Source organism: Pleurodeles waltl, chromosome 8, assembly GCF_031143425.1.
Source record: "Pleurodeles waltl isolate 20211129_DDA chromosome 8, aPleWal1.hap1.20221129, whole genome shotgun sequence".
Classification (NCBI taxonomy): domain Eukaryota; kingdom Metazoa; phylum Chordata; class Amphibia; order Caudata; family Salamandridae; genus Pleurodeles; species Pleurodeles waltl.
In genome coordinates, this window is record NC_090447.1 from 246,170,752 (window position 1) to 246,183,647 (window position 12,896).

The 12,896-nt window shown below is 47.2% G+C and overlaps 1 protein-coding gene across 1 annotated transcript in view; it reads left to right on the forward strand.

Moving 5' to 3' along the window:
• TMPRSS15 (transmembrane serine protease 15) overlaps positions 1-12,896 on the forward strand; it is a 1,384,111-nt gene that overhangs the window by 135,448 nt on the left and 1,235,767 nt on the right. Inside the window, exon 4 of the mRNA XM_069204099.1 lies at positions 12,357-12,508. Within this exon, the coding sequence (XP_069060200.1) occupies positions 12,357-12,508 (152 nt within the window). The remainder of the gene's footprint in view (positions 1-12,356; positions 12,509-12,896) is intronic.

Sequence of the window (12,896 nt, forward strand, 5' to 3'; positions counted from 1 at the left end):
CCATGTCAGATGGCTGAGTTACTCATCACACCTTCTGTCCCTTCCAGGAGACAGTGCCTGCGCAGTGCGCACCTACATGATGACGCCCTACCTCAATCACACAACACCAGCAGAACGGCGATACAATGCAGCACACAGGGCAACCCGCAACGTGGTGGAGCGCACATTTGGCCTCCCGAAGAGTCGCTTCCGTTGCCTCCACAAGAGTGGAGGAGCACTACAGTACAGTCCAGAAACCACATGTAGAATAGTGGCTACTTGTGCAATCTTGCACAATATAGCTACAACCAGGGGCATACCTATAGAAATCAGTGACACTGAATCAGATGAGGATGACGATCCCATACCACCTCTACAGCCAGCAGACAGGACCAGTGCAGCAGAGGGAAGGCAAAGGCGTACTGACATCACACACAACCATTTCAGACGTGAGTATGAATGACAAAACTCCACTGACAACTGTACCTGTAGTGATAGAAATGTATTACCTTACGTCAGGTAATAAATGGTGAAAAATGAAATAAACAGGTGATGGCAAAAACTAAAATAAACAAATGAACTGAGTCCCGCACTATTACATCATAGTGGGAACACCAGTGTCAATGCGGCAAGAGTCACTTCCTCCTCCCACGCACATCACTCGGGTGCCCAGTTGACTCACTGGCACCCTTAATGTCACCCTCAGTGGCAGTGCTGCGCCTGGCACTGCGACATCTGGTGTCTGATGCAGGTTCTGCCACACTACTAAGGCTCGAACTGTCCTCAGTGTCCCCCAAGGCTACCTCACTGGGAGTGGCAGATCTCTGTCCCATGACTAGTTCAATCACATTAGTGATTTGTACACGGCCCTGGACCACATCCCTGCTGGTGTGTGCAGCCTCCACTTGGGCCACCACAGCGCAATGGGTGCTGAGTGCTGTGGAGTTTGCCATCCTGTTTGAGGACCTGCAGTAGTTTGCAAACATTGTCCTGAAGCAGTGTTCATGTCTGCGTCGGCTCACCCTTTCGTGGCGCAGCTCCTCACAGATGTCACGCACTGCACTAGTAAGCTCCCTAGTGTCCTCAGAGGCCTGCACCTGTCCCTCACGCAGCTGGGTGATGTTGCTGTTCAGTGTGTTAAGTGCTGATGCAGGCCCATCATATGTCTATTGTGGACTCTCAGGTTCCGGTCCAAACTCAATATTCTCCTGTTTTGCAGGTGCTGTTGCTGCAACATAGCAGCCTCAAGTCCCCCGAACAAGGATTGACCCTCACCTGCCTCATGCGGTTGCTGCTGGGACACTGTGGCACTCCTGCATTGTGCTGCATGACCCCTGTCCTCCGGTATCTGGCTGTGCCTGTCTGGTGCAGACGGTGTGCTTGGCCCCTCCTGCTGCACATCCGAGTCGCCACTGAGGTCTGGCAGTGGTAGAGGCCTGGGCCTGCGGCACACAGTGGAGATGTTGAGGGACCCACTGGTGTTGGTGTCAGAGGGCTGCTGGGTGTCCGTCTCCCTTACACAAGGACTGTGTGTGGCTGCTGGGCCAGGCCCACCTGCAACAACAATATGCAGAATGTCAGTTCTGTATGTTACATTATCTGTCCGAAAATGGCAATAAAGGTACAGGTACTGCTCTACATGGTGTTGTGTGTGTTGTGTTACCTTGGGTGTCACTATGCTTCCTTACATTGTCATGCTACTGTCTGTACTAGTTTGTGGACCGCAACTCCCATAATGCATTGTTGTGCTGCTTCTCAGTTGTGGACTGGACTACTTCACACACTACTTCACATTACATGCAAATTCCTAAGGGGCTTTTATGCATGCACATATTGGGTTCACACAACAACATTGCACTTACCTTGGCTGGTACTCGGTTGAGCGGAGGTGTCGATATCTGTGACCCCTGTCACTGCTTCAGGGAGGAGTGTGGATTCCACCAGGTCCTCCAGTGGTGTGGCAGGTGTTTCGGTTGGTGGTCCACCACCTGTGCCCCTGGCCTCTGCAAGTCTCCTTGCCACCCTCTCCTTTGCCCGGGACCGCAGGTCGTACCACCTTTTCTTAATCTCCTCAATGGAGCACTGTGCCACTCCCATGGCGCAGATTTTACCCTGGATGTCAAGCCATAGCCTTCTTTTCTCGCTCTCAGGAACCTGGAGTGATGATTTACCAAACAGGCGGTCATGGCTCCTCACAACCTCTTCTGTCAGTACCTCCAGCTCCTGTTCACTGAACTTGAGTTTGCGCTTCCTCTCCTGCTTCTCCTGTGATGTACCTTGGGGCTGCATTCTGGCTCAGGTGTTGCCGCTCCTTCAGAGTGCTGCTCTATGTGGCTGGGCTGCTCTCACTCAGGATGCTGGTTTGGGTGTGGCACCTGAAACTGCCTGGGATGACTCATTTCCTGCTGGTGATGTCATGAGGCTCCTCCAGGTGTGCATTCTCGAACTTTCTCGCATTTTGTCTCAGTGGTTTTTTACTGAATCACAAAAAAATCGCAAATTGCAAGAATGCAAATTGCGATTCGGCAAATGTGCCTCGCAAAGCACAAATAGTGATTTTTAAGAAATCGCTAATTCCGAATCGCAATTTTGTTACATAGAAAATTGCGACTCGGAAATAGCGATTTCTTAATAATCACATTTTGCGATTCGCAGACCCCAGTTTTCATACATCTGGCCCATTATTCCTGGACTACAGAACCAACAGAATCCTGCATGGCTAGTTGGCATGCCAACTAGGCCATTGTCAAATTGCACACTGACAACTTGGCCCACCCCACCTTACTACACATACAGTATCTGGTAGCAGATTGAGTACTCAACAGTCACCCCCGGCTCAGTGGTTGGCATCAACTGATTACAATGGCCTGACACCATAGATGCTGTGATCTTGTTGGCATGTGCTGCCTAGCACATTTTGGTAGTAGGTGACAACACAGATACCACATGGGAGCTAACTGCACCTCCATTCACAGACTGCATGGCCACACATCCATGATGCGAATCCTGCCCAGCTGGCTAATGGCCATAGTGGACATGAATCCACCTAGTACCCACGTTATAGCTTCCCAATAGTGCACACCCAAAGCCACAATGGCAACTCACATCGTAAGTGAGAGTGTGTATTCACTCCGTTGTGGCTGCTGCGCTGCCCTCAAGGACCCATACACCACAAGCCACTGCCAAAATGCAGGCCATGGGGGGGGCAGGGTCCGACAGGTACCCCTCCCACGTTGGAAAGATATCCCCTGGTGGTTCTCCGCGGTCTTCTGGGCCCAGCGTCTCAGGTCCTCCCACCTCCTTTTGCAGTTGTTTCTCCACCGGGCATGGACCCCCCCCAGGTCCGCACTTGTTTGGCGATGGCACGCTATATCGCCTTCTTCTGATGGATGCTGACCTGCATGGGTGACACAGACAGAAGGAGAAATTAATGTAGAGTGGCTTCACAGAGACAGCAGTGGACAGCACACATCTCACGACCACACTCACATGTCATCAATCCATGTAGGCTCAGACTCCTCACCCATGTCCATTCTCCAGTCACACCGACTCGTCCTGAGGCCCCCATCTCCATACACACCACTCAAAGACAGGACAGTGACATTGGTCTCACCTGTTGCTCTGGTGCCCCATACAACTGTCCATCCAGGGGTAGGGCCTCCTCCACGAGCTTCTCCAATTCCTCCGGGGTGAAGGCTGGGGCATTATCTCCTGCAGGATGTGGTATCTTGGCCACCAGAGTAAGAACACAGCAGCACATGCAGTGGAGGTCTTCTGTGCACAATTGTCAGGAGTCAAGTGAGTATGAGCACATAAAATGGCGGTCATTGCCACTGGGGACATCACTATCCATGCCGGCGGCGCTCACCATTGGCTCCTGTCTCCCATAGGCAACCATGTTAACCAATGAGGAGTTGCACGGCAGTTTAGACCACCTACCGCCATGACGTGTTACGCCGGCGGGATGAGCACACTTCCATTTGTCCAGTGCATGCAGGACCGGCGGATGCCATTTTACATGTGCAATGTGTATTCAGGGTGCATTTAAGGTGCATCATGGGTGACATTTATTCACCTGTGCACAGCTGAAACGCGTCCCCACAGACAATGCTGCACATCATGATTTCTACTTCCACCCATTTTCAGGGACGGTGGAAGGTTGAGAATGAGGAATGTTTCAGTTTACAGGCCCCTAGTCGACCTTGCCATCCTGGAAGAGCGACACGTCACACAGAGCTATCATCTGAACTGTCAGACCATCATGGAGCTGGTGACTCAGCTGGAGCAGGAACTGTTGTCTGCCATTCATTATACCAATACTATCCCTCTCACACTATAGGTGTTGGCAGACCTCCACTTTCTTGCCTCAAAGTCCTTCCAGATGACAGTGGGTTTGGCAGCAAGGTTGTCAATGTCCATGTTCAGCAAAATCCCAAAGGACGTCGTATGTGCCCCACTATAACATATGGCCAGCTACATCAGGTTCCCACATTGTGCTGATTTGCCCACTGTGAAAGCATCCTTCTGCAATCTGGCACATGTCCCTCATGTCATAGGGACCATAGATGGCACCCACATTGCCCTGGTGGCACCCAGGAGGAGTGAACGAGTGTATAGGAACTATACAATCATCTATTCCGCCAATGTGCAAGTGGTGTGTCCCTAGGTCGGCGCATGACTCCTACATTCTGTGGAACAGAACCGTCCCACACATGATGGCACCACTACAGAGGGACCGGGCCTGCCTCATCAGTATTAAGCCTCACACATGTGTGCCCCTCTGATCTCAACACTCTTCACAACCTACACTACACCCTCCTGGTCCTGACATGGTTCTTACCTCTGTGCACACAGGTGACTCTCGCTCTCCCAACCTTCCCTGGCTACTGACACCCATGAGGCATCCGATTACAGCTGCTGAAAACAGGCACAGTGAGGCCCAAGGTAGTACAAGACAGGTGATTGAGCAGACCATTGACCTGCTGAAGGCCCGATTCCGGTATCTGCACACCTCTGGAGGTGCCCTACTCTACACACCACAGAAAGTGTGCCAGATCATTGTTGCTTGCTGCATGCTACACAATCTGGCCCTGAGACGTCACATCCCCTTGCTGGATGCAGAGTAGGTGACAGCTGTATCAGTGGCTCATGAAGGGGACATGGGGAGTGATGATGAGGAAGATGATGAGGATGCAGTTGACTTTAGAGCAGAGCTGATACGACAATACTTCCACTGAGACACAGGTATGTGTCATATGTATGGTGTATGTCCAGTTCCACTGTCTGCCTTGTGCCATGATACGACCTGCTGTCTGTAATAACTGGAGATATCAGAGCTCTGAGACTGGGTGATTTTGGAGGTGGTTAACCGTGGCCATGATTTGGAGTGTTACTATGCACTGGTCAGCGCTTTTCTTATCCTGCTGTTGTAACATCTATGTGCCATCTATGTGCAGGGCCATTGTTCCTTGAACTGCCCGATACAGTGCAATATGTTTTCTACACTAGGTGGTAATCTCTGTATTGCATTCTGCCCTGGGATTCAACATTGGGAGGTGGTGCAACATTACTGTTCGTGGCAGTGTGAACTGCCTAACGTGTGACTCTGTTTGGTGTGATGGAGGGACCATTTGTGAGGTATGTCTTGTGTATGTGGTTTTGTTATGGCCATATGTTTTTGGATTTGACTTGTCATCTCAACCTTGGCTTCTTGTAACTACACTACAGTGCATGTGTGTTGATTTGGCATATGTGACTCCTATAGTGATTGATGTCCCTGTCTTGTTCTACTTTCAGGACATTGTTGTGGTGCACTCTGGTCCCTGCCTCACTTGTTGCCTCCCTTGACCCATCTCTCCAGCCACTGCCTGCTCCACTGTAATCCTTGCTACATTTCATTGCCCCACTGTCACTCACACATACATTAGCAGGACATTGGGTTAAATGTTGCACACGTAATGGCTGTATCTTTTATGCTCATGACAATAAAGACGTAGGCAGTAATTGTGGTCAATGGTGTTTATTTGAGATGTACAAGTGCAAGGGGTGATGAGTAGCATCATGGCGGGGGGCTCATCAGAGTACTTGGGACAGCTGTGGGTAGTCGGGGTCCAGTATGGTGGCCATGAAAGTACAGAGACATGACAATGGACAGTTATCAGGCTGCCTCAGTGAAACACAAGGGAGTATGTTCAGGAGAGGGTCATTTCCTGGTGATGGTCTTGGTACTGGCATCAGTTACGGCAGGATATCTGGTTGGACGTCCTTGCATGCATGAGGCGTCATCAGCTACAGGTGTAGGGGTGCTGGTGGCCTGTAGGTCCTGTGGAAGGGCCTTCATTCCACTAGCTGCTGCTGACATGCAGTACTCAGAAGTGATGTGGCTAATGGAAGGGGCCTGCTGGCGGGAGATGGACTAACTCAGGATGGTGGTGAGTTCCTTCAGCACCCCTGCCATGGAGGCCATGGTGGTATTGTGGGTCTGCTACTGCTGCATAGCCTCCTGATGGTATTCAGCCTCTGGGTCTCCTTCACAGTGGCAAGAGTCTGGGCAATAGTGTCTTGGGTTTCGCGGTATGCACCCAGGATTTGGGTGAAGGCCTCCTGGGCAGCCAGTTGTTGGGTCTGCCCTGTCTGTTGGGTCACTGATCCCCTCCCACTGCCACTAGCCCTCTGTGCCTGTGCGCTTGGCACAGTGTGCCCACTCCTAGTGGCACCAGGCCCTTCATTGTATGGGGTGTGTGCCCTTGACTCTGGCTCCTGTACTGTGGGGCACACTTCTGATTGAGAGGTCCCTAGGGCCCAGGTTTGGGGAGGAGGGGCTGGCTGAGGTGTTGTAGCCACATGGGATGGGAAATCAGGTGTGTCCAGGGTGGGGCTGCTGGGTGTGGACTGACCAGTTGCCCCAGATGGCCCAAGAAACTCTTCCCATCCAGACATCCACTGGGGTCTTCACGAGGACGTCTGTCTGTCCCTGGCATCCTCTGCTGGGTGGCAGTGGCAGGGTTACCTGTGGATGGAAAGAAGGAGAGTTTGTATGTGAATGTGTAGTTGTCATTTTCATGGTGCGGTGCATACTGTGGCTTCATTTGCGTCCCAGTGATGGCAATGACAGCTGCAGCACTGCAGACATTGATTTGGTTATGGGGACTGTGCCATGGTTTCTATGTGCCATGGTGTGTTGTGGATGATGGTTAGCATTGCTATCATTGCCATGTGTTGGGAGGAAGTCGTAGCAAACAGGAGGTGTGGGCTGGGATTTGGTTGTCCGTGCAGGGGCCCCACTGTGAAGTGGTACAGTACATTTTAGCTATGTAGGGTGGGATGCATTATCAGAGTTGTGGTTCTTCACATTATTAATGTTAACCGTACATTGGGGGGAGAGTGTGGGTATGGTAGGAGAGGGGTGGTGTGGCATGCAGGGGAGAGGTGTGGGGTGAATGGGGGTTGCAGTAGTGTTGGATGGGGTGGATAGGCAATTGTTGGGTGGTGGGTAAGCATGGGGGTTAAGAGTGGGTGTAGCCTTGGGGGGGTATTGCTGCCTTACCAGTTTCGAGCCTTCCATCAATTCCAGGGAGTCCCTCTGGATGCATGATGTCGAAGACCTTCTCTTCCCAGGATGTTAAGTCAGGGGTGGAGGTGGGGGCCCACCGCTAGTCTTGTTCAGGGCGATCCTGTTCCTGGATGCCATGGAACAGATTTTCCCCCAAAGGTAATTCCACCTCTTCCTGATATCCTTCCTTGTGCATGGATAGGTGCAGCCTGAACTGACCCTGTCAACGATCCTCTGCCAAAACTCAGTTTTCCTGGCCAATGATGGTTGCTGGACCTTGACTCCCACCAGTTGTGGCTCAACTCTGATGATCTTGTCCACCATGAGATGCAACTCATTGTCAGTCAACCGTGGGTGCTTCTTGGTTGAAATGTTAGAGGCATTTGCTGTGCGGGTAGGGTGCAGTGCGGGGGTTTGGTGGTGTGGGGGTGTTTGGATGTGGGCGCCGGTGGTTTGTGGTAGTGGTGTGTCCAAAATGTGCAATGTGCAGTTGTTTGTTGTGTATGGGTTATGCTTCATGGCTTGTGTCACTCTGGCTGGTTGTGGTAATCACACAGGATTGTGTGTGTGTTCGGGGGGTGTTTTATAGTGCTGTGAAAAGGTGTGCATGGTGTGTGTATGTGTTTCAGGTGTGGGGTATTCGAACTGTCCAATGGGGTGTTGGCTGCTATTGGCTATGTGTTTCTGTACAGCCGCGGTGCGGACTGCCATTGGCTTACCGCGGTGCATGTGCCGATGTGCTGAAAAATGCCCTGTGATAGGGAAGTCTGAATGGTTAATCAGTCAGCATTTCACCGTCGGATGGCCTGGCAGTGTGGATGTTTTTGTGAGGTTTGTTCTTTGTGACTTATAATATGGCAGTTGCTGTACCACCACCACTGGCGGTATGGTGGCGGCATTTTGCATGCCAGTCTTGCCCAAAAACCACAAACGTCGTAATGAGGACCTTAGTTTGGAGAACTAAAGTACTAAAAACACTTATGTGAAGCTTTTTCAGTTATATCAACAAGGAACCCCTAAACTCAAGCTAGATTACTGTCACTATCAAATAACGTACTTGGAGGGCACATTTCTTGGTTCAAAATCTTGAGATTCAATTCACAAGGCCAACTGGCCACAGTGTTTGGTTCCCAGTCCTGGGACACAGTGCAAGGGGGACCACCTGCAGTCCCAACTGGATTCTTCAGATATAGTTTTTGTAGAAGGGGACTCTTGGTGCTGGGTTTCAGCAAGCATCTAATGTAAGTTTACCAGGGAATCGTCATGAGTCCATATCTTAAGAATAACTGCTTGAAGCAAGGATATTCATTGCCTGGGTGCTTTCTCTCACCTAGCTTCTGAAGTATGTAAATAACAAAATACCTTTAAGTGGATGTTGTGTGAGTGCTTGTTGTTGAGGGTATACATATGTGAAAGACAGCAGACAGCATGTGTATTTGTGAATGTGCAATGACAGATGGTAAGTGATAATGTGTGAGATAGATTGTCAGTGAGTGTGCACGAGTTAGAGTGAGTGAGGCTGAGTGTGAGTAAGTGAGAATGAATGAGAAGGAAAGTCCTTCTATAGTTAAGGAGTGGCCCTTCAGAGTCTATGGCTTTTTAACAAATGTATGTGAACGTTGTGCTTCAAAATACACTATGTGATTTAAAACATGTTCTCTGGAGCAGGCCCTACTGCAGCCCTCTTAGAAGAGGTTTGACTAACGTGTGTCATATTACACCCCAGACCGTTCAAAGATCATGTCAGCACCCTAATCTATGTGATATCTAAGATAGACATGTTGTGGTGTTGTAATAGTCATGCAGTTATTATGGATCTTAGGTGATGTAAGGGTCATGTGACATAGTTAACGTGAAAATGTATGGGTCAAAGGTCATATGATATTACTACCTGTGAATACATTAAGGGCAAAGGGTGTGTGATGCCACTTCTGCTACTTCTGGCGTTTTGGTGAATTGAAGTCTATGCTCAAACTACTAGCGTTTGAAATTATGATGACCTAAGCAGAGTTTGACTTCTGTCTATGGAAAGTCCCTGGTGATTTTTGATGGGATCTCAGCTAAAGGCCCTGCAAATATGTTCAGCCACCCTCCAAGTGTACATTATCTTGGGGAATTGTGAAGTGTTCAGTATAGAATATACTTTATTCAGGCAGAGCATGTAATGCTAATGCTGCCAATGAACTGCTTTAGAGCGCTTGTCAGCTATTTACTGGCAGTAGTGTTGAGTTCTGAGGTACTTGCAGTGTTTTACTTCAGTTGCTTAGATGTGGTAGACAGAGAATGGATTGTGTTGGACCAGCATACCTGGAGGGTCACCATGGCAGGCTGGATACAGGAACATTAGCAAAGGCAATGAGTATTAAACGAAATTCGAGGCTCTGGGGCAGCCAAGGCTTTGTACTGAGTGAGATCTGTGGAAGATGCAGCACATGTGTGCAGGCGTACTTTTGTAACAGTCACTGGTTTGGATTTTAGTGCTCTTGGACATTTTAGCTTCCAGGAGACATCTGATACTGGATGTGAAGAAGACAGTGAAATGTGGAAGGCGAAGTGAAAGAGGATAGTAAATGTCATCCTCAGCTAAATATTTTCTCAAAATGGAACTGGTCAGAACTTCTGATATATCTTTGATATTTATTATGCCTTTAAAATGGGACGTGTGACCTTAAACTTAAAGTTCAAGGACGCTGCACGTAAATTACAGATTTTCTGTCCTGCATTTTGTTCAGTCTGGACTCACTCCATTGCTTTGCTAAAACTATACCAGATGTTTTGAGACGTTGCACCATGAGACTGTGTTAGTCTCCAAAATGTTGTGTGTGCTGGGTGTTGACAAGAGCAATTTCTATTATAGGTTACATACTAAGAGTAAGCTTTGGGTCAGACCATTGTTTGTGAATAGATGGTTTGCACACTGAGCTGTCTTCTGATTCAACAGCCTTCTTCCCTTGCATTTTTCCCACCCTGAAGCAATTCATTGGCAGAGTGTTTTAACTTGATGAGTTGCATCCATCCCATACTTGAGTGGACTATTTATTATGTTCTATTGATCACTCCATCGGAGTGCCTTTGTTTCCTTGCTCTCTCACTTTTTATCTCATCGCTGCACTAGTATGCTTTATTTTCATTCTTATCCCCCGCCCACAATGCTCCTCAGCCCAATCATTATCCCAGTTGGGGTGTTACTTGTATTTATTTATTTATCTATTTATCTACTTATTATTGAGGCCCCAGGAGCCGCAAAATTCTGTCACACCAGTAGCTTCATTTTTCATGTTGGAGTGCGCTTTTTTACTTTTAGTTAACATTTGAGATTACCATTGTAACATGGCCAGCACCATTTATACTGGAACTTTAATATGGCCTCATGTGTCATGAAAAATGCAAATGCACGAATCAGGTCGAACCTGTATGCATGCATCCCAACGCATTCTTCATGAACCTGCGCCTAACAATGCATTCATTTACATCAGTGTCTGTCTGGGTTTCTTTAATTAAAAAAAACCTTCACTGTATTGGTGACTATGAATGCAGTGTGTCTTGATGCATGCGTTCACATGCCAGTGGCAACAAGCATTGGCAAAGCCAATAACTCAGTCTTTCAATGCCACGGTCCATTGGCTGTGCCAGTGCAGTAGAATGGCACAGATATAAAGGCATGAATGGATGGGGGTGGAATGCTGAGAGGCAAAGACATATATCAGAGAAAGCCACAAACTGTGGCTATCCGTGAAAAAAACAATATTTCTGTGAAGCTCTGAGTTGGTATTATTTACAGGACGCACTGCAATTTTTGGACTTCCTATCTGTTTCAGTCACTAACTATTTTGAGTCATGGACTTTGCAGCAAAATGACCACTTCTTCCCATAGTTATTTCGAAGGTTAATAAACTAAGGATGACAGTGTTTACTCTTCATTTTAAACTTTAGACATGATTGAATAATTTTCTATTTTCTCTAATTTCTGTGCAGGGTGGAGATTGTTTTGTCTAAAAACAACTGCCTTATAAAAACGATAATTTAATAAACAGATGACTAAATAAATTATAGGGCATGTATTAAACAGCAGCTGGAGTTATTCCTACAACTATGACGGAAAGGATTCAAACACGGAATAAGATGCATTCTATGTGATTTTTTCTAAACACATGCCAGGCACACAGAAGCACACAATGGTAATAAGTGCAGGTTTCATTTCAATAAATAAAATGATCGCTTGATTGAAGATTATTAATTAATTGGTTTCCTTTTGTCTACTCAACATATATTGTTGTCATTGTTTATAGATTGCGACTTTTTTTACATTAAATATATTTATAAATAAAAAGCAAGGGTCGTATATAGGCTATGCAAGGCAAAAAGTATGCTATTGATATTGCACATAGGAGCTGCATGAAATACAGAGTAGTGTTGTTTGTGCTGCAGCTACAATGTTGTATAGATTTTACAGCTCTGCACCTATATCAATACTGTGGAAATTCCTTGCAGATCTGTAAAAGAGCAGGAAAGGCAATGGAGGGTCAGGTTGGAGAGAACGCGCATGAAAATGTCAGTGCTCACTTGATGGATTTAGCTCAGTCTGGTTCGAGGTCATAACTTTGTGAAAGAATTAGCTTCAGAAAATTCTAGATTCCTACTAAATATTGCTAAAGTAAACGCCAAGAAAGTCAAAACTATTTTTCCTAAAAAACCCTTCCAGTTGTTTTGTGGCATTGCGCACTGTTTGAGAAGTTTCCAACTTCAATGGCTGTATAATGTCTTCTTCACCTGACAGGCTGTTTTTTTAGCCTTTACTGAGATATTTTGTATTTCTTCTTTACAGGAACGGAAGTGTTACCGTCATATTCAACCTTTTCTTTGTGCAGTTGATTCCAATTGCAAATATAAAGAATGCAATGGTTTTAGGCATTGAAGCAAATAAAAGTGACCTTTTGCAGACATTTCAGATTGATATGAAGAGCATCGAGATCACAGGTAAAGGAGACACTTTGGCTTCCTTTATTGTAAAATGTATCTTCAATAATATATCTGCAAGATCAAAGCAAATGTTTTTCTTTTTTCTTTTTCTCTGACTGAGTTCTTCAGCAAAAGCACACACCAAAATTGAACTATTAAACTTTAAAAGTAGTGTCTTGGAATGCTGCAGAGTTATAGACCAAATGTCTGTCCGTGACTATCAGGATGTTTTTGGCTGAGGATGACATCTGGACTTTCAGCAGACGTTGATGGATATTTACTTACAATTCACAAAAGGAGGTGAACCAAAGCAAGTTGTTGCACTGTGTGAATGGGAGTGAGATGAAAAGCGCAATATCTACTAAGATATTGTACTCATCATCTCTTTCCCTGAGCTGGCACATTT